At 56.7% G+C, this 26,987-nt stretch overlaps 3 protein-coding genes across 17 annotated transcripts in view; 1 reads left to right on the top strand and 2 right to left on the bottom strand.

Annotated features, from left to right (window-relative positions):
• Nucleotides 1-1,053, bottom strand: part of EIF4ENIF1 (eukaryotic translation initiation factor 4E nuclear import factor 1) — a 23,605-nt gene extending 22,552 nt beyond the window's left edge. For 2 of the 5 annotated variants that reach the window (XM_072983300.2, XM_072983302.2), the window contains exon 1: nucleotides 449-764. The gene's annotated coding sequence lies outside the window, so the exon portion shown is untranslated. Of the gene's footprint in view, nucleotides 1-448; nucleotides 766-930 lie in introns of those variants that run through there. The other 3 variants (XM_078381895.1, XM_072983301.2, XM_072983303.2) reach the window with 3 other exon arrangements.
• On the top strand, nucleotides 1,001-24,795 carry SFI1 (SFI1 centrin binding protein). Of its 6 annotated transcripts, none has more exons than XM_078381891.1 (34): nucleotides 1,001-1,140; nucleotides 2,886-2,988; nucleotides 3,481-3,592; nucleotides 4,800-4,973; nucleotides 5,577-5,648; nucleotides 6,176-6,286; nucleotides 7,338-7,432; nucleotides 7,988-8,105; nucleotides 8,208-8,310; nucleotides 8,942-9,098; nucleotides 9,584-9,745; nucleotides 10,420-10,490; nucleotides 10,937-11,029; nucleotides 11,500-11,597; nucleotides 12,324-12,390; nucleotides 13,429-13,559; nucleotides 14,168-14,249; nucleotides 14,802-14,980; nucleotides 15,642-15,717; nucleotides 16,298-16,393; nucleotides 17,186-17,262; nucleotides 17,462-17,564; nucleotides 18,264-18,360; nucleotides 18,525-18,685; nucleotides 18,837-18,911; nucleotides 19,314-19,388; nucleotides 20,336-20,512; nucleotides 21,137-21,378; nucleotides 21,693-21,788; nucleotides 22,125-22,386; nucleotides 22,843-22,999; nucleotides 23,603-23,729; nucleotides 24,081-24,183; nucleotides 24,441-24,795. In XM_078381891.1, the coding sequence occupies exons 2-34, from the start codon at nucleotides 2,928-2,930 to the stop codon at nucleotides 24,546-24,548; spliced, it is 3,918 nt and encodes a 1,305-aa protein (XP_078238017.1). In that variant the 5' UTR covers nucleotides 1,001-1,140; nucleotides 2,886-2,927; the 3' UTR covers nucleotides 24,549-24,795. The 6 variants fall into 6 exon arrangements, with proteins under 6 accessions (XP_078238017.1, XP_078238015.1, XP_078238018.1 ...); XM_078381889.1 differs by having other exon boundaries at nucleotides 23,603-23,804; XM_078381890.1 differs by lacking the exon at nucleotides 1,001-1,140 and adding an exon at nucleotides 1,647-1,732 and having other exon boundaries at nucleotides 23,603-23,804.
• PISD (phosphatidylserine decarboxylase) overlaps nucleotides 24,763-26,987 on the bottom strand; it is a 36,597-nt gene continuing 34,372 nt past the window's right edge. For all 6 annotated transcript variants that reach the window (XM_072983320.2, XM_078381900.1, XM_020799090.3 and 3 more), the window contains one exon: nucleotides 24,763-26,987. In XM_072983320.2, the coding sequence (XP_072839421.2) occupies nucleotides 26,763-26,987 (225 nt within the window). In that variant the 3' untranslated portion in view covers nucleotides 24,763-26,762.

The following is a 26,987-nucleotide window of genomic DNA, read 5'->3' as shown; positions in this document are numbered from 1 at the left end:
GGCCACTCGCCGCCTCTCCCCGGCCCCTGGGAGGGCAACCACCCCCACCCCCAGGGCTATCCGAGGAGAAGGAGGCGAGGGCGAGGGTGGCGGTGGTGGTGCGAACCCCTCCCCCTCCCCCTCCCCCCCTGCTCCGGGAAACCCCCGGCTCTCCCTCCCTCCCTCCCTCCCTCCCTCCGGCCGGTGGTTGGCCCACGCGGGCGGGCCGTCGGGGGGGGGCAGGCGGCGGCGTGACAGGTGGCGGCCCTTCCGGCTGACCTGGACCCGCACCGGCCGCCGGGCGAGGAGGCTTCCGAGGAGGGGAGGGAGAAGCGAGGCCGCCCTTCCGCGCCGGTGACTCAGCGAAGACCTCCGCCCGCCCTTCCCGCCGCCCCCGCCCCCCCCCTGAACGCAGCCCCTCCCTCCCTCCCTGCTTCGGCGGCCTCCTCCTCCTCTTCCTCCTCCTCACCGCCACGGGCGACGGCGACAGCGGTAGCGGCGGAAGGGGGTGGCGGCCGAGGCGGCCGCCGCCGCCACCGCCTCTTCCTTCTCCTCCTCCTCTTCGGGTGCTGCTCTTCCTCGCCGGGGCCGCGCTCTCGACACCCGCCCGGGTCGGGTCGGGTCGGCCCGGCGCCTCCGCCGCCGCCTCGGGGCCTGCCGGTGCCTCCTTCGCCCGCCTTCCTTCTTTTCCCCTCAGCCGCCGCAACCGGGGCCTTCGTTGCCCACCCCTCCCCCTTTAATAGCCACGGCGCATGCGCCGGGCATGCGCCGCCGCAGCCGCTGCTGCTTCTTCCTCCTCCTCCTCCTCCCCGCGCGCTCGCCCGCCCGCCCACGCACGCACGCACGCACGCGCAAGCGCTCTTCCTCCGGCCGGGAAGCTCCGTCTCGCGCCGCGCCCGTCTTCGCGGCTGCCTGACCAAAAAAACAAAAAAAGGTCGCGCGCCCACTTGCCTTACGAGCGGCTTTCCCGCTTGCCTGTAGGCCGCCACCCTTCCGAAGGAGAGTTGTCACTGGGAGGAAGCGACGGTTGTGAATGGAAATCCCTCCGTCCGCACCCCTAGGCCGGCATTTTATCGGCGCCTGAAAGGGTCCTTCAGGCGTTTGCGCTTGACAGCCCTCCCGCGCAGGAGGGGAGTGCCGCTCCGGCAGAGCGACTCTATGGTGAGTCAGAGCTGGGAGGACTCCCCGGTAAGGGCGCCGCGATCCCGAGCCGCGTGGATTAGGATCGGTCCTGGAGGAGGCGCTGCGCTACCTGGGAGAGCCAGGGAGCCCCGGGAAGGAGGGAGGGAAGGAGCCCCGGACGGGGGGGCGCTTATTCCACGCAAGGGACTGGGAACGCCCGCGAAAAGCCTGAGCGAGACCCGTAAACTCTCAGAAACCGGCGGGCTTTAGGGCCCGGGAGGGCGCCTCCCTCCCTGCCTGCCTGCCGAAGAGACCTGCGGGGCCCGAAAGCTTGCCTCCGTCCGTGTGAGAGGCCAGTGGCGTCTCCAAGGCGTCCCTCTGGTGGCTTCCAAGGGGGCGCACGACCTCCTCCTGCAAGGGTGGCACGTCTGAAGTGACAGAAGGCCTCCAAGAGAGGCCGAGGAAGTTCGTAGCAAACAAAAGCTGCTAGACCTCAAGGTGCCAACAAGTCTGTAGGCCTTGTTTGCTGGACTTGAAGCTCAGGACTCACGGCTAGGCAGGGCGAGGCAACCGTTTCCCGTCGTTTCAGCCAGAGAGACGAATCACGAAGCAAGAAGCCAATGCATCAGGGGTACATTTTAACGGGTTCATTTCAGCGGAAGATTCCTCAGGGATCCGGGATCTTAGCTGGACATTTTGTAGATCCCGGGGTGGGGGTGGTGAATTGTGCATGAATACAGGTTGCACTTTTTAAAAAACATCTTGGCCTAATAACAATCACCCCATCTAATAAAGAGGCTGCGTTTTGCACATGCTCTGAGACACCTTCCCCCCCCCTCGTTATGCCACCCAGAAGCAGGCTGTGCGTTCACTGCCTTTTCAGCCGGGGGGGTCTTCTCTCCCCTTATCCCACCTGCTGCCAAGAAGCTGGAAAAGTGGCTCTTATCTCCCCCCCCACATTGACCCCTCTCCAGATCCCCCAGCTGATCTGATACGTGCCTAGGAGGGCTGAGAGCAGCAGGTCATACCACCCACCACCACCACCCCGGAAGGAACTTTTCTACTACCCTCACCCTGTGTCCCCACCCCCCGGGTGTCCCTAGACTCCGACATGCATTCCTGGGACATGAGCCGGGCTCCCAGCCTGCCGGCGAAACAAAACGGAGCTTGGCTTCGACAGGAAGCAAGAGGCGACAACGCTGCTCGCCGGCGGCCGTTCTTCCCTTTCCTCTGCAGACCAAGCATGGCTTCCTTCTGCCGCACCCCACAACGTCTGCAAAGATTCCACCGCTGCCTCCTCCAACCCGTCAGGCACGGCTTCCACTTTGCATAACGTGGCCTCTTTAGCTGGGTGTGACACCCAAATATGTCCTCCTGATCTGCTGAATTGAAGGCGGAGGCCTGGCTTTGCTTTTTTTGGGGGGGGGTCCAAACCTAAAAAGTGGGTGACGGAATGGCCAGCACCCCGAGGCGCCCATAGTCTGGCCTCACGAGCCAAGAAGAGAGCCGCCACGTCTGGCCCAGGTTTTGAGCTGTTTACTTTCCCTCCACATCATCTTTGCCTAATAAAAGAAAAGACGAAGAGAAAAACATTGTGGCACCTTAAGGACTAACTGCTCTCTTTTCATGTGAGCTTTCGTGGATCAAGTCTTGCTCATATGCCTGGGGCAGTGGACTTGATCCACGAAGGCTCACATTAAAAGAAAGCAGTTAGTCCTTAAGGTGCCACAACGTTTTTGTCTTCTTTTCTCCTCCCCCCCCCCCTTTGGTTTTTGACCTGACAGGCCAGCACAGACTACCACGGCTATCTCCTCTAAAACTGCCTGATGCAAAATTCTGGATCCCGGCTCACCTTCTTTGTCACCTTGAGTCTTTTTGAGGAGAAAGGTGAGTAAAAATATTCTAAGTAAATAGAATACTGTAAAATAACTTTTGTGTGATCCCGTAAAGGGATCGCCTGACTTCGGATTCCTTTAGCGCGGCTCCACGGGCAGAGGGAGAGAGAGGGCGAGGTCACTGCCAGGGGCAGATTGCCTAAAAGTCAAGAGGTCCTGTTTTGATTTGGGGTCCCGAGTGACTGTGGGTGCGTCTTGGTGCATGAGTGCCCAGAATCGAAGCAGAACTCTTCCTTTGGGGGTGACCCTGCTCTTGCCTGTGACCTCCTTTCCCCTCTGCCTGCTGACACGCGGGGTCAGGAGGCAGGCCACCGTTTCAAAACTCCAGCAGAATCACAGACTGGGTTATACAAGGATGTTTAAGATTTCCAGGTCCCCCTCCAGGGTTTAGGAACAGGATGGGTTGGTGGCGTGACACTTCTAAAGGAGTGAGTGTTCGTAAATTTCAGTAAAGGAACAACAGTCCTTCTGTTTTGACAAAAAGGTTTTTCATCTGCTGCCCTGCACGATTCTGCCAGAAAGTGTGGAGCTTTGCTTTGGAGGACGAGGGTGCCAGACCTCTGCGTCTCTGTGATGGAGAAGAAGCACGCCAGCAGGTGAGAAATGCGGAGTGCATAACCACTAGGGTTGCAGTGCGGTGCGGAAGAGGGTAGAAATAGCTCCTGATGAGAACAGGCTTTTCTTTTTTAAAGAAAGGTGCAGAAATGAGGTTGTGGTTCCTCCCCTTTTTTTTCTTCCACTTCAGCCATTTCTAGACAGATTGATAATTCAGGTTCTTTTTTTTTTCCCCCACTGGGTTGTCAGTCGCTGGACAAGTCGTAGCTTGTCAGTTACCGTTGAAAAGCTACTGAGAGGCTAGGGAAACCTGGGGGGGAGACCAGCCATAGTCTCTTAAGGAAGTTGAAGGTGGTTTGAAAGAGTGCGCCCTCTTTCTCCGAGCGCACCCTGCACGCCACTTCTGAACGAACAGGTTTTCCAGCAGCTAAATCCTGAAAGGTGAGAATAACAGAAGGGAATCGTACGACAAACAGCGAACTCTCACCCTCCTTCTTTTGGGGTGGGACTCCAGTCTGTTGACCGATCCGTGATGGTCAGTTGGCATCTGCTTGTTTCACTGCAGTCAAATAATAGCTCAGGGGGGGTTGAGGTCTCTGGCTGTGCAATCAGAGAGTTTGAATCCCCCTCAGTACCTCCTTGACTCAAGGATCCATAGGGTCCCTTCCAGCTCTGCCATTCTAAGATGAATGATGACCATCTTAATGTATTGTACATAATGCACAGAGAAGAACCCTGGCAAGAGGGCCCTCCAGACTACAAAGTGGAATCAAACCTCTCTAACTGTGCCATTTTAGACACTCCCTGGGCAAAAAAGCAGGGCTGGCTGACCAGAACGCCAGCCCGGTGCCACAGCCATCTGATGTCCCAGGTCACACTTGTATCTTTTGTTTTGAAAGTTAATTTCATACGCTTGGATTACTTCCTTTCCTTGAAGGCAACGGAATTCACCTCCATGGGATGGGGGCCCTTCCCTCGACCACCTTCCCTCATTCTTAATAGTTTGAGGTGTGCACGTATATAAACAGACTGGCAGTAATGCTCTGGTCGTGCCCCTCTCGCGAGCGATGCCCTGGATGACCTGAGACCTGGATGGGAGAATCCGCCAGCTCAGTTCCGCCTGTGCGGATTTGTAGAGGTCGACTCTACCTCTGTCTTTTGTAAAAGGACGAAGGCGCCAGTGATTGTATTGGGCTTGAGTGCAAACCCCACAGCAAAAGCAACCAACAGCTCCTTTCTTCTTTGCAGCTTGATGTTTGCAAAGGCACAGAGGCGCCAGGCTTCAAAGGAAGGCCCCGTCGTCGGGCAGCTGGCTCCTTCCCGCTTGCCTGGAAGTCGGGGTCAGGAGGGGGGCCGCAGGATCTCATATCGTGTGCATTACACTTGGAACCGGGGCGGGAGGGTGAAAGAGCTCCGCATCAGGTAACGCTCTGTGTTTAATGTTCGCTGCATTACTTACCAGGCTTTTCCAATGTTTAGATATCTGTTCAGTCTGCATCCTGTTTTATCTGCCCAGTCAAATTCAATAAGTGGTTTATCCTCCAAGCAACCCAGGCTGCAACAAAATGCCGCAGAATGTAGAGTCATGAGTAATTAATGCTAACAAAGCTGTACACCGCTAAGGGGGTGCATGCGCTTAAAGCCCTCCAAGGCAAAAGCCGCCACCGCGCAACGGGCAGCTGGTTTGCGAGGATTTTTTGGCCTGTGGAATGTTAGAGGCAAGGAACGGCGTGGTATCCTTTAGGGGAGCAAAGCCACGGCCCAGTTGCGTGGCTCAAGGGGGGGATCCTCTCCGTTGTGGGCTGCCCTGCGCTTGCCGGAGGATGGGTGGGTTTGGAACGTTAGGGAGATAAAACACGTGGGAAGGGCGGGCCAGAAAGAATTACCTGCGTGGCATTTCTGCAGGTTCACCACGAAGACTTTTGGGCTGAAGGTTTCGAGAGAGAGAAAGAGAGAGAGAGAGAGAATGCGAGCGAGCCCAGAGGCAGGCAAAGGCCTGAGATCTCTTTTTCCTTGGTTTTTCAGACACCTAGCCAGGAAGTTCCTTTCCCTGTGGATGAAGAAGGTGTTTGGAAGAGTCCGTCCATCCAGGGCCAGGTGGGTGAAAGGCCGGGCTGTGCTTTTGTCTTGCGTTTTTCTTATCGACTAGAGAAAATAAGTCCGTCCCTAAAACGGGCGAGCTGCAGCAGGTTCCACTTGAGATTAAAACTTGCAAGCTGCTGTGAAGGAAGGCTAGGAGGAAAGAGCAGCGGATGCGCGAAGACAGGAAGGAAGCCGAGCCTGAGAAGTCGCCACTTCCTTTGTGACTTCTCTGCCAGGCCACCCCCCCAACCCCCACCCACCACCCAGGTTTTTCCAGACATTGGCAGTTTCGAAGGGTTTTCCAGCTGCTGCATCATAATATACACATTCATGATTTAGATTTTTATTTTCAGACATTTGTGAGCCTCCCTCATTCCCTGAAATGGAACAGACAGAAAGACAGGGCAACTGTGGAATGGGAGGCATGGAATCAGCCACTAGACATCATCTAGAGGGGCAGGGTATAAATTTAATAAATAATAATGATAATAATAATAATTCAACCCCATTCTGATGTGCTTGTCTTCCTGTGGGTGTTTCAGAGGTTACTGCGATCGGAAGGCGCTAAAGAAAGCCTTCGGCGTGTGGAAGGAGGAATGGTGGGCGGCTTGCAGGGAATGGAAGCTTACAGTCCGAGCCGATTGCCACTACAGGTCTGTGAAAGGGGACTCTCTGTGTTTGGTTTTCCAGGGAACATGGGGAAGAACTCCCTGCTTCTTTCAGGCATCCCCGGAAGGAGAACAGCCATCATAAACAGCACATGGCCCGTCTCAGCACCCTTTCGATGGTTCTTTTTTGTCTGCTACAGCTTCTCCCTTAAGCCCCTCGTTTGCTTCCCGTCTGCTTGTTGAAAAGGAAATTTACTTACTTACTTACTTACTGCCCCATTAGTGCACAGCAGTGTTCTGGGCAGTGCACATCTTAGCTGAACAGGAAGGGCTCCATTTACCAAACCACGGTTTGTGCTGAGCACAAGTTTGAATCCCCGCGGGCTCAACCGCCGTTGATTTTGTCCTAAAGCAGCCTCCGCCACGCGGAGCTACCTTCCTCCCTGCTTTGTGAAGGAAGGATGATGGTGGGGGGGAAAAGCCACACTGAATCTTTGGAAGGATTTAAAAAGGGTGACAATGCTGTGTGGGTGGTGGTTTTGTTTTGTTTTGTTTTGTTTTTTTGGTTCCCTTTTTCGCCCTCTACTTTTACCTCCAAACTAGAGTTCTCACAAACTGTATGTTAGGTCTAGATGGGAGAGAGTGGGAAAAAATGATGCTGAGAACAGACTTCCTCCCACTCTGTGGGTCTCCTTGGGGCATGACTCAGTTGCCATCCAGCCCATAGGTGAAAACTACCTCCTCCCACCCCCGGAGGAGATTCTTAATTCTTTCCTGACAATCATGTAAGGGGAGATTTGCGGGCTTATTGTGTTATCCGCACAGGCGAAAAGATGCTTCCTATATGCCAAGAAACTTGTGGTAGAAATCTCTCTCTCTCTCTCCTTCGCCTGTTGAGAATATATATATATTTCTCCTGTATATGTATACCATCTATGTACAGGAAACAGGCAGGCATTTTGATTAATAGTTATGGGGCACTCGTGGGCTGCCGCTCCCATCCAAAGGCTTGCCTCCCACCTTCTCTGCTAGTTATAGGTCGTGGGCTAAACTGGCCTGTGGTCTGTGATGGATTTTTTTTCCCCTCCTCTCTCAGGTATTTCTTATACAACCTGATCTTTCAGGCCTGGAGGCGCTACGTAGCCCGGGAGCAAGAGAAGAAGCTGCGCTCCCGTCTTGCAGAAGTACAGGGTGAGAAAGAGATTCACGGAGGCTTCAGGGAGGAAGAGGGCCCTTGGGAGAGACCTGGCCCTCTGCACATGCCCACTGGACTGCGGGGGTTTCCCACTGCCGGCAGGGCACGGACGATCCTAAACGTGGACATTTTAAAAGATGTGAAGGATCAAGAACTTGACTACAGAAGTGTGCAACTTCTGTATACCTCATCCTTCAGCAGCAGGGAATTGTGTGTGTGTTTAAATGGTTCACAGCTCTCTCCCATCAGCTCTCAGGTTCTTCAGAACAGTTCTTACATGAAATGGCATGTTGGGTCACCTCGTGAGCCATTCTCCTGGTGGGATCTTGCTTTTTGCTCTGAAACCCCCCTGCCATCCTTTGGCCACTTGTCTCTTCTGGAGCCACGCTTCTAGTTCCCTCTTCCCCTTGTTGGGCTAAATGGTTTAGAAAAATGGAAGAATAGGCAAGAAGGAATAATCTGCTTGGTTTTAGTTTTGGGGGTGTTCTTTCACTCTTAACACGCCCAGCAAAAGCCACGCCTCTGTGTTCCTTTTTTTCTCTTCCTTGCAGCCGCGCGAGCGAGAACCCTTTGGGGCTGGCGCCGCTGGCTCAGCTACGTGGAAATACGCCGAGTGAAGCAAAGGATGCGCCTGGAGGCGCTGTGCTTCAGGGAGCAGAGCACCCTCCGGTGAGGACGGTTCGGAGCCAAAGAAGGGTTCGGTCCTGCAGAAAACACACACACACGCACCTGTTCTTTCCTCCCACGTCTTAAATCTTTTCTCTCTATCAGGGAGTCCTGGAGATGGTGGAGGAAACAGTGGCACCGGAGGCGCCTGGTCTGTGAAATGGACTCGCAGGCGCTCCGGCACTGGGCACAAAGCCTGCAGCTTCGGGTGAGCACTGGTCATGCTGGGCTTTTGAACTGCGCATGCGTTGGCCAGCCTAGATGAAAATGGGGCAAAAATTAAAAATAAAAATAATTGCTCCTGCTGCTGTTCCTCCCAAGAAGACCGAGGCAGCCCGGGATCCTTCCTGTCCCGCAGTAGCCAAGCCAACATCCCTAGGAAGCTGGCAAGCTGGGCAGGAAAAGGGAGTGCCCTTCTTCACCTGCTTGTCTCGGGGAGGCAGAGTTGGGCTCAGGGGTTCCCTCTTGCTGGGTTTGCTCTCCAGAGCCTTTAACCAGAGATTGACCTTTTAGCCGCCAGCAGGAAAAACAAACCTTTTTTTCCTTGAAAGAGGCCAAGAGGGAGGCGCCTTTGCCATCCCCATCTCCAGGAGGTGATGCTCTTTTGTGGGGTCGGGCCTGGTGATGTGATGATGGTGAAAAAAAGGGAAGGAGACCGGCTGCCACCTAGAAACAGCCACTGTGAGGTTGTGGAGGCCGGGGTGTGTGTGTGGAGTCAGCGAGGAAGGGTTTGGGTGGCCTCTCTCTCCCTCCCCTCTCTGTCCTGTTCTGTTCTGCGCTCCTTCCACCGCTGGCTTTCTTTGGCCCTTCATGCCTTCCCGGGTCTTCCTCCTTGCCAGGTCTGGATCCGGTGGAAAGACCTCCTGGGCCGCATCCAGAAGGAGAAAGAAGAAGAAGGCAGGGCAGCAAGACACAGCCGGCGCCGGGCCATGAGGAAGGCCCTGGGATCCTGGTGTATCTATGTGCAGGTCCGGAGAGAGAAGACCTTTCAGGCTGGTGAGCAGATTTGGGGCAGAACCATCTCTCAGGGGACGGGGTTGCTCGCCCAGGGTGAGACGGATCCGGCGGGATCCCACCCAGCCAGGAGTCCGTGTGCTTCTCCAGGGCGTGTGGGATGATAGCCAGAGATCCACCTAGGATGTCGTTCCGGCATGAGCAGGCAGAATGGAACCTCATGCCATCTACTTATGCCTTCTCAAAACCTTGAGGTCCAGCAGCCGGATCCGGGTGCCAGACATGGTTCAGACAGGATGGATGCTCTGGCACAGGGTCTGACGAACGTAGGTTTCATCTCAGAGCCACAGGCGTCCTTTGCAGTGTGGAGCCACCACTGCTGCCTAAGTGCTTTTTCTGGATAACATGGTTGGCAGCTTAATTGGTATTTCTTGCTCGTAATAACGTGCCCGTGGTGTGAACTGCCCAGTGTTTTCCTCCGGCCTCTTGGCCCCGACACTGGCGGTTCCTTGTGCTTCTCTTTCCAGGCCTGGCTCTGGCGCACCGACGTACCTGCGTGGCCCTTCGGTGCTTCTCTACCTGGCGGCGGACTTGGGAACGGAGACAGCAACTGTGGGGACACCAGGAGCGCCTGGCGCAGTTGGCAGGAAGGGTGGCCGCACGGAGGGGGCTCGCCCGCTGGAAGCAGTGTATCCCTTTCTCGTGCCGCGGTCCTCTCCTGGGGCGCCTGGAGCCTCAGGGCCGATGCCACTGGGGGACAGGTGAGGACAGGCGCCTGCGGAGCCCAGGGAGCAAATGCCTTGTTCCAACTGGCCCCTTCGGGGGGGAGGCTTCCCGGGCTCAGCGGAGAGATGGGTTCAGTTCCATGGAGCTTGGTATCTACCAGGCGGATCATAACGTCCCTCGTGGCGTTCCAGCGTACAGGTGTCTGGACAGTGATCTCTAGTAACATGAGCCAGACATGCTTTTGGGGTGTTTTTCCTCTGTTGGAACAGCAGCGCTAAAAGAGATGGACAGGCGCCCCGGTAAAGTCAAGGAGCTTATCCACGGCATGAGGGTTCAGCTGCGATCCTGCAGCCCAGACTCTCTGCTCCCCACTCGAGTTCAATCCCTTTCGGCTCAGGTTGCTGGTTTGCAGAGGGGCAGCGGCAGCAAACGGGCAGCCTGTGGAACTGAGCTGTAAACGACTCAGAAAGTGCTTGCAGTGCTATCGGGGGGGTGGCGAGGTGCGTCTAAATAACAACAAGAACAACCCTTGTGAAACTCGCTGGCGCTCAGCGTTGGCTAGCCTTATCCACGCCGATGCCAAACTGCTGTCGGTCAGAGCAAGCAAAGCTGTGCTTTTCCTCAACATATGCAACAGATGTGGCATTGCGCGCAGACTCAAGGATGCAGGATGAGCTGGCTGAGCGCCACTACGGGCGCCGGCTCTTGGTAAGAGCTCTGCCGTACCTCTGGGGGAAAGCCAGGCTCCTCCGGAAGGACGTCTGAGCTGGAAGAGCCCCTCCCTGCCTCGCGCAGACCCCTCCCTGCGCCCCCACCATGGCTGTGCGCTTGCTTCTCCACACCCCGCCTGCCGAAGGGATGATGTGGGGTGAGGGATGTGCATGTGTTGCCCATGTGCTTGCACAGCTCCTGTTCACGGAATGAGGCCTCCCTCCCTCCCTCGTCGTGGCCGCTGTCTGTCATCGGAGGCGTCCGTCCCACTCTCGGGTATTGCTCCAAAGCAGATTGCCCTCCGTGGGCCAACAGCGTCGGCTCTGGCCGGCCCCGCTTTGGGGAGAGGGGCCAGCCGGAGTCCCCGCCTGCTTTCCAAAAGTCCTCGAGAAAGTGGCTTCCCTCCATTTGTTCTGGGACCCAGGCTCCTGCTTTTCTTGCAGCGCTGTGGGCTGACAGCCTTGCGGAGGAATGTTGTGGAGGCGTCCGTCAAACAGATAAGGAGGAACCTGGTCCATCAGCAGCACCGGATTGCAGTGAGTCTGACCTCTGCATCACACCTGCAGGAATGGGGGATCCCAGGATCCACCTTCCTTCCTTCCTTGCACAGACCCGCACAGTTTCGTCTCGTCCTCACAGAGTGTTCCTAGCATGCAAGGGTAAACTGAGGGAACAGAGAGGCCCCGTTCTCTGCCAAAATTCTCTGGGTCCATCCCTTGGAAGCTGTACACGTGGGGGGTACATGGGGGTCCAGAGGGTGCAGGGTTCTGATGATAACAGTGAATTTTTGACATGGAAGAGGGGGCAGGCGCCTGCTGCAAGACGCGTCTACTTTGCCTTGGCTCAGCCTTTTGACTTGTCTCTCCGAGAGCCTCCTTCTTCCGTAGCGCTGCTGCTGCTGCTGCTGCGGGGGTTTCCTAGGGGGAGGGGAAAGGGCTCTGCCCGCTTCGCCTCCCTGGCTCGATCGATCGTGGCTCTTAGGCAGCTTCCCTCGTTTTCGTTCCAGCTCTTGAAAAGGTTCTGGGGTGGCTGGAAATCTCGCTTGGAGCAGAAGGAGGACGATCAGCTCCGCTCCCTGACCCTGGCAGCTCACGCCCACTACAGGTGCTGCAGGGGGGCTGTTTGCCCGGGGAGGGGGGGTGGCAGCCCTAGAGCCCCCCCCGGGGGGTGTCCCTTTGGCACATAGGTGTTTGAAACTGTTCAGTGGTGACTCTGGGCAATGTAAAACCGTGAACAAGAGAAACATATAACAAAACAACTGGTAATCCAACAAACTCAGTGAAAGTTAAGATTGAATTTAAAATGAAAATGAAAATCAGGCCATGGCTATAGGTGTTAAATATAGACTCTCATCGGACTACTGAGATGGCCGAGTTTGAAAAGCCTGCTGAAATAGAGAAGTTTTCAGAGGTTTCTTAAAAGTTTCCAGAGAAGAGACCCAGCAGACTTTGGGCAGCAGGTGCGTTTCCTGAGCAGGGGAGCCACCACCGAGAAGGCCTGGATTTTTCCTTTCCTCCTTCCTGGTCTCTCCCCGGATCGGCATCCTCAGCTGCCTAGCCAAGGACATACAGGCAGGAGAGCCAGTCCCTCTTGGAAGGAGACGTTCTCCCTAGTACTGGGGTCCCAATCCATTGAGGTCTTCAGCATGCCTGGCACCTTCCTTTGTGCCTTGGAAGTCGTGGGTCCGTCCCTCTTCCCCTCCCCCTCGACAGACTTGGCCCCAGTGCTGAAGAGAACTGTCCGTGGGTCCGGAGCTCCAGGGAGTTGACCCAGCAGGTGAGAGCCGCCCCCCCCCCCCCGATAGCCTGACCTGCCCCCTTTACCTTTCAGCTCGGTGCTGCTGCGCCGATGCCTCCGGACCTGGTGCCACCACGCCAGCAGGAGACAACACCAGACGGTAAGAGGGTAGCCAAGCCCAGCAGTTCCTCTGTCTTTCTACACTCGGCCTCTTGCTCCCAAATATTTCCTTTTTGCACCTGCTGGTCTGCCTTCCACCTTCCTGAGTTCTAGCCCTTCCCTTGCTGTGCTTCCTCTCCGTTTTGTTTCGTTTATTAAAAAAAACAGAAGCCAGGAGCCATGTGATGTAGCTTTCCCCATCCAGGTGGACGTCATGGGCCACCAGCTGAAGACCAAGGCCTTCGCGCCTTCAAATGGAGCTTTCCAAAGTTTTCTTGACTGTTTCTTAAGGCTTAAAAACAGTGTGGCTTCCTCTCTTTTTATTTAAAGGGCAGGCTGTGTACCTATAGGTTGCGTTTCTTCAGGTGGTCAGCTGTGAATTCCCACATAGTTGGTTTTGGCGCCTGTTCTCTGGGCTGGATTTAGAGGCTCTTGAACATTTAATCCAGGCAGCCTTTCTGAAGATTAGCCCATGAGACAGATGAGAGATTTAACAGGGTTCTCTGCATTTGGACAATTAATAAAGAGATGTCATGTAGCAAAAAAATATTCATTCTCATAAGAAGTGGTTCTCTCCAAGCTCGAATGTGTGAACTTAGCTCAGGATCAGACCTGGGCACTCCAGCATGTGGTCCCCTTTCTGGCTTAATGCAAGCACCAGACCAACCACAAGACGAAGAAGGGTAATTAAATGCTTTCTGTCCAAGATTTGGGCCTGCTTAGTCACTTCTAAGGCCACCATTTTCAGCAGCAGGAAGGGATTTCTGAACGTTTGCTGGGGTTTTGCTTTGTGTCTTGAGCGGAGCAGAAATTAAGAAGGAAAAGCCGCTCTCTGGAGGCATGCCCCCCTCTCTGTCCTTTTACGTCTCGTGTGGGTGTGTCACCCACACACCTTTCAGGGCTCCCCAAAACCCCTTCAGGGTGAGGGCCAACACTCTAGCCATCAAAACCCTACTGGGGTTCTTTTTAAGGAGGAAAGTGGGATAAAAACATTCGAAATAATACCTAAATAAATCCTAAGAGTCTCCTTTACCTCCAGCTGCTGTACACCAGAGCAGAGAGGCACCACAAAAGCGTCATCTTGACAGTCACTTTCCGGGCCTGGAAGCAATTCACGGAGCATCAGGGCTGCTGGAGAGCGAAGGAAAGGATGGCCGTCTGCTTTCACAGGTGTCCCGGATTGTTCTCAGAAACTTGGCTTTTAATTTAAAAGAGCGCGGAGTGGGGGGATCCCCTTGGGAGAATTGGCCCCTTCCTTGCCTGAGGTCCCCTTGTGCAAAGATGGATGTTTCGTGCGTTTAAGAGAACTCCTGAGGGGGTGGTTCAACCCGCCGGATGGCAGGGGATCGGCTCCTCTCCCCCCCCCCGGGACACTGTTGCACCCTATGGTGTGAGAAGGTTTGGTCAGCTTGCCTTTTGCCGTTAGCCGCCCACGGTGTCCTTGCGGCACAACCAGGGTTTCTTACAGGAGGGACCAGAAAGAGTATTTTCGGCAGGCCAGCGCCCTCTTGCAAGGGGCACGCAAGTCAAACTTCTCCTTTCGGCTAAGCAGCCGTCCCGGGAAGTCTGGCCTGCTTCTCCTCTGGCCCTCTCAAGTGGCCGGGTGTGTTCTTTGGCCACGTTCATTGGCCCTTTTAAGGAGTTCTCTTGCCCCGATAACAAGATCTTGTTTCTGAGAAGCCCTCCTCTCTGTGTCAGTGTGGAGGGGGCCGCGGGGAGCGTTCCCACATGCAAGTATTTGCTTGGAGAGCTCATGGGTGTGACCCATTTTTCGGCAGGGAAACCTGGACCTGCCGCTTCTTTGAAAGATGGCGGCTGAGAGAACACCAACACCGGAAGAATCGGGCAGAAAAGGAAAAGGTAACGCTTGCCTTTTGCTTCGCCTCCTCGGAACACGGCGAGAGGATCTGGTTTCTGGATGGCTCCTCGCGAAGCAAGACGCGCATTCTGGGCAAGAGGGGCTTTTTGCAGGATCGGGCTCCCAATGGCTCCCTGGCTGTTCCCCTTCCGGGCGACCGCCTTGCAGGAAAAGCTTTTGGGTGGTTCCCAAGCTGTTCTGCGTGGCTGTCCGCTTTTTGCAGGTGTCTTGTCAAAACCTGCTAAGATTAAGGATAACTGGCTCCCCCAGGAGTCCGACGGCAATTAATAGACCTCAGAGCTGACGAAGTGCAGGCTCTGTTCCCTTTGCCTGGGAGGTCTAGCGATTGTTGTTGGGCTCCTGGGCAAGCCAGTTATCCTTATCACAGGATTTATTTTCCAGTGTGGATGATTGCAGGCAAGTTGCCAAAGCCGTGCACGGTCTCACATGTCATGCAGCACGATGCGTTGCTTGGCGTGGTACGGCCCAGCGGCTGTGCCCCTCTGTGGCGCGAACCCCCACCCTGTGTGTCTTCGTCTCTCCCCTCTTCTCAGGCCCTCTGGCATTCCGAGCAGCGCCTGCTGTCCCATTTTTGGTGCTTGTGGCGGAGGAGAACTCTGGCCTGCGTGGAGGAAAACAAGGCCGCTTCCCTGGCCAAAGAGCATCACCGCTACTGGGCGCTGAGGATGGCGTTCTGTCTCTGGAAGGAGAATGTTCAGGAAATGAGGAGAGGGTAAGAAGAATGGCCGCCGCTTTCCCCATCAATACCGGCTTCGGCCACGGGTGGGGACCAAGCGCTTGCAGAAGAAGGACCCGCCTCCCTTCTGACCCAGGAGATGGCCGAAGCATCTCCAACCGTTCCCGTCTCCTCTTCGATAGTGGTCATTTCTCTCCCCACTTTCCTGGCCATCACGTGGCCGGCCAGCCGCCCACCTCGGACTGCCGTGGCTCTGTTGAGACGTGGCTTTTGTGGTTGTTGAGCAGGCCTGGCCCGAGAAGCAAAGCGCAGCTGGAGGCAGGAACGCGGAACCAAGGCAGCTGATGCCATGTCTGGCTCCGATCAGACCGCCGGCTGGTCATCTGGATGCCGTTAGGGGTCCGTATCCAGAGGCAACCTGTTTGATTGAGCCTCTTCATTTCTCTCTGCCCCCTCCCCCGCTCCAAGCTGGGTGGAGGGGGTCCGGGCAGATTCTCTGAGTGGTGCGATGGAGACCCACCCAAAGGCCCTCTTCCTTCTGCAGGCCCCTCCCTCAAGGTGGCCTTTCTCGGGGCTCACCCTCCCCTCGGCCGAAAGGGTTACCCGAACAAGGGGAGGAGGAGCAAGGCTGGTTTGTGCCCCCCCCCCCCGCTGATGCCTGAGAGGGTCTCAACCCCCTTGCTTTTCTGCCTCCTAGGAGACTGAAGGAGTCCAGCGCTTCAAGGTTCCACTCAGCCCAGATCCTGCGGCGTGCATGGGACCAATGGCGACAGGTGGGAGAGGAGCACACACACACACACACACACACACACACCTCCGTTCACCAACGTTCCCCTGCAAGTGTGCTCTGGATGGCCGCTGAGAGGGAGGGGTTTCCTCGGCCATTGGTTTGGTTTGGTTTCCCAGTAAATTTTCGGTGCTTCCTTTGGACTCGGGGCACAGCGGTTAAACTGCAGTAGCGCAGCTAAGACTCTGCTCACAAGCCCAGATCAATCTCTGGTTGCCAGCTCGAGGTTTGAGTCAACCTTCCATCCTTCTGTGGTCAGTAAACAAGAGGGCCCAGGTTGCTGGGGACAGGGGTGGGGGGAGCGGAATGCCGAGCCCGCATCTTTAAATTGTGAACTGCCCTTTAAGTAGTGCAACGAGCTTTGTATATCGGCAGCAGGCTTTTGTTTCCCTTTGAAAACAAGTGGGCTCCTTTTTTTCATCCAGGTTCCCTCACTTTGGGGCTGGGGAAAAGGTTCAAGCCCCCCCCCCCCGGGTGGGGAAGCTGCCCTCGCTTGGGCCTTTGTCTGGGGCCTTGGCCATCCTTGCTCCAGCTGGGTCCTCTCCTGCCGATCTTTTCCTTTGCAGTATTTGAGGTACCGGTCAGAGAAGTGGAGGAAGCGAGGGAGAGCCGAGGCCCACCACCAGCGGGTTTGGTTGGCCCGCCTCTTTGACGCCTGGAAGGTGGGTGAGCCCGCCTGCGGATGTTTTCTTGCGTGCCATAGACCGGGAGCCTGACCGGACCCCGTCACAGCCAGACCCAAAGCGCCAAGCCCTCTGGCATTTCTCTACCAACACGGTGGTGTTGCTCGTCTCTGGGCTGCTGGTCGCAGACTGAGGGTCTGGCCAGTCCTTCTCTTGGGGTAATTCTGCCCCGAGAGAGCCTGTTTCCAGGAATATAAAATGGGGCACCAGGTTTCCTCCCCTCTTCCATCATCACAGCAATTAACTAGGGTGGACGGGCAACCTTCCTCCTTAGCATACATCTGGCCTTTGTCCTAATTTCGGAAACCTTTGTGGTGTGATCCGTTCAGGCATCTGTAAAGCGTGATCCTTTCTTTCCCCTTCAGTCTAGTTGCAAAAGAGAAGGTGGGGGGAAAGAAGGGATTTCCAGGAGAGAGAGAGAGAGAGGGTGGGAGAGAAATGCAAGAGGGTGGGCAGGAAGTGGGAAGGGAAAAGGGGGGTCAGCTAGCCCATGGCCGGCCCCTCCTGCTCCCCAGTCTCAGAGGACAGTTTCCCACTTTGAACTGGCGGTCCAGTCGCCAGAATCTTGTCATATGTAATGGTCAGAAAATGCAAAAGGGAGACACACCTTGGGTTTTGAATTTAAAAGAGTGTGGGGCAGGGGTGATCTATAGACATTGTTCAGTTTTCAGCGCTCAGGTTGATAGGCTGAGGTCTGTATGAGTCCGTTCTAGAAAACGTCTTCCTAATACCTTCAAACTCAGGGGGAAATCTGTGGCTTTCCTCCCGCAGGCCTACCAAAGCCATGTGAGGCTCATTCTGGCCCAAGTGGCTGAAAAGGAGAGAGGCCACCACCGGGCGCTTCTACGGTAATGCTCGGGAGCCTCCTCCTTCCGCTCCGCGTGGCCTGGCAGTGGGAGGCTGCTCCCTGTTCTTCCGGCACCAGGTCCAAGCCTCACCCTTGCCCTGCCCGGGGTCTCCTCAGAAGGAAAGGAGGCCTTTGTCAGTCAGCCGCCCCCCCCCCCAAAGCTTCGGTTGACAGGCTGGCCTTTTCCTTCCCGTCCTCAGGCAGGCCCTTCGCATCTGGAGGGAGAACGCGGCCGATCGCAAGCGGGAGGTTCGGAAGGCCGCCCAGGCCGAGCAGCAGTACGCGAGGACCCTCCTCGGCAAGGTAAGCGTCCATAAGAAACGAAGGCCGTGCTCCTGGAGCTCAGCCAGAGGAACTCCCTGAGACAGTGAGGCCGGGGCCACCCCATAAAAGGAAGCAATGGGGGAAGCTTGTGGGCCTCGCCTGACAAATGGCATCCTTCAAAGGGGTCTCCTCCACGCAGTCCAGCCTCCACTCGGCATGGGGCGCCCCCCCTTGACCTCCTGTCCAGGGCGACAGAGATCCGGATAGCTCCTCTGGGCCTTCCCCCTCTCCCCACCAACCCCCGCCTGCCCTTTTCTGCCCTAGGTCTGTGCAGTGCCTTACGTTCTGCACGGGGTCTTGCAATGAAACGGGACAAGCGGGACACTGGCAGCCGGAGGAGTGGGGAAGGGGAGGGATGGCGATGGCAGGAGGAACGCCAGGGCGGCTTCCCTGCGCCAGGGGAGGAGGGGGGAGTCTGGGCGCTCCCTGGGTTTTCCCAGGGGAGCCAGAGCCCCTCTCCTCAGCGGTCTTCTAACTCTTGTCCGTCTACCCTACGCCCTGCTTCCACGCTTGAGAAAGCTGGAAATGCTCCTCTTTCGCCTTCGCTCCTGGCAGGAAGAGCTTTGGGGCTGAAACAGGCCAGGCTTTGGAACCACTCAGCCCAGGGACCGGTGGTTTTGGACCGGTCCAAGCAGGAGGGACGACATCCTCCTCAATGCCTCCGTTTCCTCTGCCTAGGTGATGCTTCAGTGGAGGGACGCGGCCTCCCTGCGCGCCTACGCCCGTCATCAGAAGGGGGCTGTGGTGGAGGAGGCCAGGAGACATCTGGAGAGAGGTGATGGTCCAGACGCTCCCGTAACACTTTCAGCCTGGAAGCCAATGCTTCCACGTTCAGTGTGGGGCTCCTCCTTCAGCGCTGTCTCTGCCAGCACGAGAAGGGGTGCTGGGGGGCCCTGGGCTTCTGGCGGCTGCCCACTGTCCCTTCTCCTCCTTGGACAGGGAGGCTGGAGGGAGCGTTCCTCCGCTGGAGGGAGAGCTACCTGCGAGCCTCAAGGCAGAGAGGGCTGCTGGTCCTGGCCACCCATCACCGCGAGAGGAGGCTGCTGAACCAGTGCATGGCCGGGTGGAAACAGGATCACCTTCGGCGTGTAAGGAAGAGGGTGAGCTTGCAAAGACGGGGAGCATCGGGTCCTGCTACCTTTGGCGGGCTAAACAGGCACCTCCTCTGTGTGTGTGTGTGTGTGTGTGTATGCACATATAACACACCATTTGTCATGTTCCTCCTCTCCTTTTCCTCCCCCCCCCCCCCAGCTCCTGGAAAGGCAAGGGGAGCAACTTCTGGCCAGGCGGCTTTCCTCCACCTGCTTTGCATCATGGAAGGCACAGGTGAGCTCCCACGGGCAAATGCCCCCTTCCGGCCCTGGGCCACCAAGGGGGACCTGGAACCTCCTTGGCCGTGGGGCTGATAGGGGTGACGGGGTGGAGGGGCGAGCCTGCCAGGGACGGAGAGTAGGAAGTAAGAAAAAGCTGCGGACGCCTCCCTCCCTTCCCCTCGCGCACCTAAGAGGAGGTCAGAGGGGTCAACATGGGGAAGTGGTCTTCCTGCGAACGCAGCTCGCTCTTGGGCCAAAATCCAGCACAAAAATAGTAAAGGGCGCTGTGGGGTTTCCCAGTAAGGGGGGTGTTCCTTTCCTCTGCGATGGGGGCTGGGATTGTTCCTTGCAGATGTCTCAGCTCTGACCCCCCCCTTCCTCCTCCATGGGGCTTTCTTTCTTTCCACCCCGACAGCTCGCCCGCCGGCACTGGGAGCAGAAGGAAACCGTCCGGGCGCTGTGGCATTGGTCCCGGGCGCTGCAGGGAAAGGTGAGGAGAGGAGCGTGTGAGTGGGTCTCTCTCTTTCATTCTGCACCTCCGGGAGGGCAACGATTCACAACGCGCTTGGCCAGAGCGCATTGAAAGGGAGCACCCTCTTCTCGGCTTTCCCCCACGTCCCCCCTCTTGCTGCCCCGAATGGATAATCGCACAGCTCTTTCCTTGTTCCTCGGAAGGTGCCGGCTTGATTTTGTGCTTCACCAAGTGCTGCCTTTTTTAAAAAATTGTTTCTTTAATAAAAGCATTCCCAAATCATTTTTTTCTGCCCACCAGGGCTCCTGAAGTCAATCACTAGATCAACAGAGGAAGGGGAAAAAGGGTCTCTTTCTTGAAAAGAGACAGAAAAGTGTTTTGTCAGTAGCTCAGTTAAGAACAGAACCAGGTCAGCTTGCGATGGAGTTCCCGCGTTGGTCTGTTGGTACAGGGAACGCCCGGCCTCGTGCGCCGGCCAGCTCTTCAGCCTGGCTTCTCAGGGTGGTGGGACCCCCAGTGGGGTGGCTGTGGAAGAAAGGCCCCTGATCCCAGACCGCCCCCCCCCCCACCCAGGGAACAGGAGGCAGGGCTTAATTCAGCTCGGAGGCGAGAGGCACCCCCAGGCCGCTCGGCCCCTTGTCAGCAGGAGGGTCCCGTCCCCTCGGACCAAAGCAGAAACAGCGCCTGCCGCCCGCAGAGCTGTGCCTTCAACCGAGGGGCGGCAGCAGCTGCGAGGCAGGTTTCCATGGCACACGAGAGACCTCTCGTGCCATTTTGGAGAATAAGGGAAGTGCCAGCCTCCTGTCAGGGACCACTTGTGGTGGGCAGCCTCTGCATTTCTCAAATGATGCACCTTGCTCTAGGATCTGGGTTTTTTTTAACGAGTTCTTTGATCATGGCTCTTTCTGGGCCCCCAAGAGCACCAGAGAAAGGCAGCCGCTGTTCCTTTCCTGCCTTGACTGCAGGTGTTGGATGCCTGGGCAGGATTTGTCCTGGAACAGCGGCGGAAGAAGGGCCGGCTGGAGAGGGCCGTGGCTGTCTACCAGGCTGACCTGCTTCGGGAAGGCGTGACCCGCATCCTCCGGTACACGGCCAGCATGAAGCAGTTTCGAGGGCAGCTGCAAGCCCAGCGCCAGCTGGAGGTAAAAGGAGGCCCCCCTGGCTTTTCTGCCTTCGTCTTCAGAGCCTTTGCAAGCTGCGCGTGTGTCCTGCTCGGCGGCCCTTCTCTCTCTCTCTCTCTCTCACACACACATCAGGCAGAAGGGATGCTCCCCACATTTTCTTTGATTGACTGTTTTGTGCATCAGAGATGCCCTTCGCTATTGCTGGCAAACGTTTTCCCTCTCTGTTCCCATGGAGGGAGGAAGAAGAGGTAGTTGGGGGAGAGAGAGAGATCCCTTCCCAGGGATGCATCCTGGCACATGTCTCTCACAGCTGTTCCTGAAGGGACAAGGAGCTGCTCCTGGAGGCAAGGAAGCCTGGAGCAAATGGGCCCCTTCTCTCCCAGGTTGAGGGCTGGAAGCTCACTTTCTTTCCAGCCATGCAGTGCAGCGGTTAAAGGGCAGTACTGCAGTCAAGCCTCTGCTCATGACTTGAACTTGATCCTGATGGTTAGCAAGTACTGTAGCTGGCTTGAAGTGGACTCAGCCTTCCCTCCTTTTGAGGACTCCTTCCAGCAGAGGCTCTCCCTCAGAGGGGGCTGAAGAGCCCGAGCCCCCTCCCCTCGCCCCCCCCTCCACCATCGGCAGCTTCTTTTGTGTCTGCAGGTCGCCTCTCATCACCACCGGTCGGTCTCTCGCTGCGCCGCGCTGTGGAAAGAGAAGGCTCTCTGCCGGAAAGCCAGCGCCTCCCTCCCGGGGGCCGCACTCAAGAAGCGAGTGACGTTCCAGGCGTCTGCCCCGGCTGCCCCCTCCGGCCCCGAGAATGGAGGTCGCCGTCTGTGGCCTCTCCAGAGCGACCGCCGGCCCCTCCTTCTTCGGGCTGCTGGAGACTCTGTCCTGTCCGAGCTGTAAGGGCAACCTTCCCTGGCGACCCCTCCCCTCCCCTCCCCGGGCCCCTCCCTGGTGGCTTGGCAGGTGCCGTCTCCTCCCTGATCCTCCTCTGCCCTGATCCTCCTTCTCCCTGCAGAGCTCCTTGTAATCTCCTGGGGAAGGGTCCTGGGTTGGCGTAAAAGTTGTCAGATGGTGCCCGTCACCCCTGGGGGATGGGTGCCGTTAGCAGAGGGGAAGAGCGGGCAGGGCGGGCGAGCGAGGGGCAGAGGGCGTGGGCCTGCCCAACTGCTTCGATGCACTGGGTCTCCCCTCACCCCTGACTTTCCCGCAGGAACGCAGCCCGGCAGTCCAGGTTGCAGCCGCGTCGACCCCACTTCCTGCATCCCTCGCTGGAGAGACGGGAATTGCCTTGGTCGGCCTGGAACAGGTAGGTCGAAACGTCCAGCTTTCTAAGGGGCTGTTTGGGGGTGGAATGCCAGAGTTTTCCTTTCCCTGCCACAAGCATTTTCTGCGGGCCTCGTTCCTGCATCGTTCACCCCCAAGAGCCTTGGCTCAAGATACCAGGGAGAGAAAAGGGATCTCTCTCAATCCAACGCAGACAGATGTTCAGTCCCCTGATTCTAGATGGTCTTTACAGCTGTGTTCACGTTCTTAGCAAAGTGGCGGCCGCTTTAATGCCCAGGTTCCTTTTCTCCCTCGTCCTCATCTTTCAGCCACTTCCTCCAAGGATTAACCAAGGCTGGCCTTCCTCTTTCCCTTCCAGGCCAGAAAGCCATGCGGGAAATGTGCCCCGAGGATTTCCAGGGGAACCGCCAGCAACCCTGGGGGCCCTGCTCGGCTCATCGGCCCTGAGGAAGGGCGGTTCTCCTCCCCAGCCAAACGGCGCCAGTGGCCCGCTCCTTCCCCCTCCCGAATCGGCTCCGGTAGCCCTTGCGGCACCTCAGCATCCCGGCGCTTTCTGTCCAAACCCAGAGCTGCTCCCTCCCTCCGCCTTCATGAAACAGCTGGGAGAGAAAGCAGAAGCGGTGAGTGTTCTTGTGCACAAGATGGGGTTTTGCTTTGTTTTGGCCGCTGGTCCCCTGGTGCTCAGGACCCCTCCGCAGACATGCCCACCTGCTTCAGAAGGATTGGATGCCCTGCCAAGCCTGTTCTGCCTTAGGGGTCCCCTTAAGGCAAGGGGCAGGGTGGGGTGACCTCTTTCAGCCTCAGGGCAGACGAGGCCAAGGCAAAAAGGGAGAGGCCTCCTGAGAGAATGGCTTCTCCCAGCCGAGGCCCCGTCTGCGTTCCACGAGGGGCAGGAACCTGGAGAAAAGGGGGCTGTGGGGAAGGGGAACCCCAGGAGGACTAGGCTGGGCTCCCTCCACCCCACCGTAGGCTTGCTGTGGGGGCCTCCTGTCTGTCCCCAGGACTCAGGGGGCTTCCCTCCCAGCTATGAGTGGGGGTGAGCAGAACGGTGACCATGGGCTCTTCCTGGTTTTCAGGGGGAGCCTTCCTGTCTTCAGGGCGGCCGGCCTGTGGGGAGCCCTCCCTGTTCCACACCGGGCAAGACGCAGGCAGCGGCCGGCCTTGGCACAGATTTGCTGTTGCCCGGAGGTTCTGCCAGGAGAGTGGGCCCTCTTCCCCTTGCCGAGAGATCAGGTAAGAGGGCGGTCTTGGAGGCCTGCTCCTTCCCACGTCCATCCAGCAGGCGACCGGCTGCTTTTCCTGAAGACTGGTCCCGGCTTCTTCAGGACAAGAGCCTGGGGCGCGTTTTGAACACCCAGGGAGGGTGGACGGGGGGGGGGGGGGAGAGAGAGACTTCCTTCCCCTCTCCACCTCTTTGCCTCCCTGCCTGGTGCAAGGAAACCTGTTCCAAAGCATCTGCCAGCCTTCCTTTGCAGGCGGTGAGGGCTCTGTACAGGAAACAGGGGGGGGCTCTCAGTCTGGGTGGGAGCTGTGGGGGGGGGGTCTACTGTGATTTGGCCCTAGAGCGAGCCCCGTGTGCTTCGGCAAGGGAGGCAGGTGCTGCGGGAAAGCTTGTTCTGTGGGAAGCAGCCTCCAGTCGGGGCTCCTGTCAAAGCGGCATCGACCGCAGGCGCTCGCACCGCAGGCGGGCAGGCACCCCTTCCGGCATGCTCTGAGATGGGCTCTCCCTCCAGAGGGAGGGAAGCTGTGGGGCCTGTATTGAATCTGATGGCTCTGGAGAAGGAAAAACAACCGCCAGACAAAATTGAGCCGCTTTAATCTCCTCTCTGATTTTAGGAACCAAAGTGCAAGAGAAAGAAAAGGGTCTTAAACAGGAGCCGGAAGGTCACCGACCCCTTGAGGCAGAGCTGAGACTCATTGGGCAGAAAATGCAGGGTCATTACGAGAAGCAGCAAGAGCTGAGGTGGGCGGGCCACCCCTCCTTTCCTATGGACCCTTCGGCCCTTGAGCTGAGACCCTCCCCAGCTTTACGTCACACGTAACAGCCTGTTAAGTCCCCGTCTTATCCACAGTTTTGTTCTTCGGTGGCCTGACTGAGCAGAGCCACAGAGAGGCGCCCACCTCGGAGGGCCTTGGGAGGAGGAAGGGGCTCTCCTTGACCTCCCAGGCAGGTTTAGGGAAGAGGAGAAAATCGCCCTGGGTCCTGCGGAGGCGGTGGGCGGGCTCTGGGGAAGCCAGGCAGGCCCGGAGGCCCCAGCCTCTCTGGCCCGGATGCTTCCCACCGCAGGGGAAACTTTTCCCCTTCTCCTTCCAGGTCCTGCCAGCGGCAAGAGCGCATCCTGTGTAAGTGGCTAGAGGTGGGCCCGGGGCCCGAGGAGCAAGCAGAGGGGCAGCGAGTGCGAGAAGCGCTGCAACAGGTACCGGAACCAAAAAGCAAAACAAAACCACCCTGGGAGGGGCCGGCTCAGGGCAGGGGAGGCACAGCCAGTTTGGATGGCGCCCAAACAGCGGCTCGGTGTTGGGATTCTGAAACGTGGCTGGGTTAAAGGTTAAACGCTACGGTCTGATGGTGCCGCAGACCGCTGCCACCCCCCTTTCCTCTAGGCTGAAGCCTGAGCCAGGCTGCCACCTCCCACCCCCTGCGTGAGGCTCCCCCTTCCCTCTTTCTCTGCAGCTCAAAGTCCAGATCGACTCCCTCAGGAAGGACCTGGACGGAGAGCGTCAACTGATGCAGCGGTACCTCGCCCGGGTCCAGGACATTCAACGTATTCTCAGTACCTGAATACCCGGAACGTGGTGGCGTGATAGGCAGCTCGTGGGCTGACCGGAGGAGCCGCCCGTCCAGTTAGGCGGTCCTTCCACGCACCCGGACAAAAAAGTCCCACTGAACTCCGTGGGACTTACTTTTCCACGGACGTATCTACGATTGCACGACCTCGGCCGCAGGTCTCTTCCCAGCAGCCAACTGCTTTTAAGAGTGCCTTTAAAAAGTCAAGCAGAATAAAACATTGTTTTTATTTATTTTAAAACATTTTCAGTTAATGAATTAATGTCTGTAAGTTGTACATTTTGACATACAAAAATACTGTGCTACTGATACAGTTGAAAAAATTAAATAAGATTCTCCGTGCAGGAGAAAATCACCACATCACCAAGGCGCCCCTTCCCCTGGGGGGGGGGTTCAGGGTCAATGTGACCTCCTGTGCCTCTCTGTGGCCTTCAGCCTGCAGAGCCCAGCCCTAGCTCCCTTGTAGGTTTGTCCAGCAGGTTCTTCTGCTTTCTGAGAACCAGGAGGAGAGTTCCTTGACAGCTAGATTAGCCGATGAAGGTGGAATTGAAGCTGCTCGGAGTAGTCTTGGCAATGCAGCTTCAACAGAAGTGGTTAACCCCTCTGAGCTGCTTGCTGGGCCCTGCCCTCGATCGCCATCCCTCGGCCAGTTGTGCCTTTCCAGATGCACTAAGGTAGCCACTGGCCCTTCGGCTTACATTCTCAGGGTAAAAGAGGGCAGCTTTTGGGTGAAAAAACCCCCACCGTTAACCACCCTTGACCTGTGTAAACAAAGGATGCCCAGGCAAGAGGGAAGGCAAAGTGACCCCTGCATCCATGCCTCAAAATCACACAGAAATCCATAGAGACCTGCTCTTTTCTGGGTGTCCTACTCATGGTCTTAAATCTGTATCCGCTTCTTCTATGACAGGGGTGTTCATTTGAAGGCTTATTTCAAAAACGAGATGGATTCTACACTCCCACCTACCCACCAGTCCTCGTCCCTGTGCACAACCTGGTTTCTTGAGGTTTGCATCCAGAGGCATTCAGAGCACGCCTGTGGCAGAATAGGGTGCATCGTTTCTTACTCTCCCCCCAAAAAATGGCACTGCGAAGATAAGGCTCCCACTGTTGCTCCTCTGAGCATAAATTGGACATTTATGGAATGAAATGTTTAGAACAGAACTCTTGAGCTGGCACAGGCAAATTTGGCTTTCTGAAGCAAGCTGCCAAAAGGTTTTGCAAATCCAGGGAAGAATTTTCTGAAAATCATAGCAGCATGTGAGGAGAAAAGGAAAATTGCTCAAAGGTTTCCAAACGGTTCTTTAATAGTCTGTCCTCCAGCTATTTCAATCCTGCAAACTTGCAGATGGTTTTCATCCCGGGCAGCTGTGACTTCCTTCCCCTTCTCCTGCTCCTGGTGACTCGGCACCAGCGGCCCCAAAAAGGGAAGCAGGCTCCAGCCAGCTTGGGCCACCCCCAGAGACTTCCCTCCACCTCTGCACAGAGAAATTAAATGCATGCGTACTTCTCACGTCTTAAGCTTAACGAAGGACATTAGCTACCTCCTGTACGAAACAGCGTGGTAAGGCCCAGAGTAGCAGCAAGAAAACGTTATAGGTCTAGAGAGTTAAGAAGAATTACAGGTGGAAGAGGCTTCCCTCCAATGAAAATATGAACAAGGTCAAGTCAAGTGTGGATTGCGAACACAGTGCTTGAGGTTCAAAGTTCAGTGCAAGCTTCTGCTTTAAAGGGACAGAACCAGACCTGCAACGGATGCCTGAATAAAACGGGGGGGGGGGGGATTCCAGCTGAACTGAAAAATCTGTCACGATGACTTGACGGAATCTCACTGCTTGGATCCTGGACTGCTCGGCCAGGAGTGAAGCTGGAATGTTGGATGTCGGTCTGCTGCTATCCCTTTAAAGGAGGAGGCACGCCGCTTTCCTCCCTCCCTCTGGCTGCCAGGCCCTGGCTCCAGGCAGAGGGAAGGAGAAAAGCCACCCTGGTCAACATGCTTAAAGGCCACGATCCCTGATATGTCTGCAGCTCTCTGGGTGGCCATGCCCTGGCGGCACCGTTTCAGCCTTCTTCCGGAAGAAGGGCGCCTTTTGTTTTCTCACTCAGGTCCTGCTGAGCAGCACTCCCACCACAGAGAAGCTTTTCCTTTTACAAACCGAGTCTCTGTTGTGTCTAAAAAGCTGCTCCCATTTCCCAGCACGGGAGCCTCTAGAGAGATCCTAAGGCCTCCCCGAAGCGGATCTTCTGTCCGGGCTTCACGTAGAAGCTGAAGTCCTTGGGCGCTTCAAAGATGAGGACGATGGTGGAGCCGAGATTGAACTCCCCTAAATGTTCCCCCTTCCGCATGGGGATGCCCTCGTGGTTGTTGCTGGTGACGAAGCTGAAGTCGTTGTAGGAACCTTTGCTGTACTGGGGGCTGTTGGTGCGCAAGTC

Source organism: Pogona vitticeps, chromosome 14 (assembly GCF_051106095.1).
Source record: "Pogona vitticeps strain Pit_001003342236 chromosome 14, PviZW2.1, whole genome shotgun sequence".
Taxonomy (NCBI): Eukaryota; Metazoa; Chordata; class Lepidosauria; order Squamata; family Agamidae; genus Pogona; species Pogona vitticeps.
The sequence above is the reverse complement of the archived record's forward strand: the minus strand, read 5'-3'. Positions and strand labels throughout refer to the sequence as shown.

Bases quoted from the DNA above. Each gene is read 5' to 3' on its own strand.
- SFI1 (XM_078381889.1), top strand. From the start codon at position 2,928: ATGCAAAATTCTGGATCCCGGCTCACCTTCTTTGTCACCTTGAGTCTT. The intron at 13,560-14,167 runs GTGTCCCGGATT...ATTTTTCGGCAG, and splicing joins ATGGCCGTCTGCTTTCACAG to GGAAACCTGGACCTGCCGCT. The intron at 14,981-15,641 runs GTAAGAAGAATG...TCTGCCTCCTAG, and splicing joins GTTCAGGAAATGAGGAGAGG to GAGACTGAAGGAGTCCAGCG.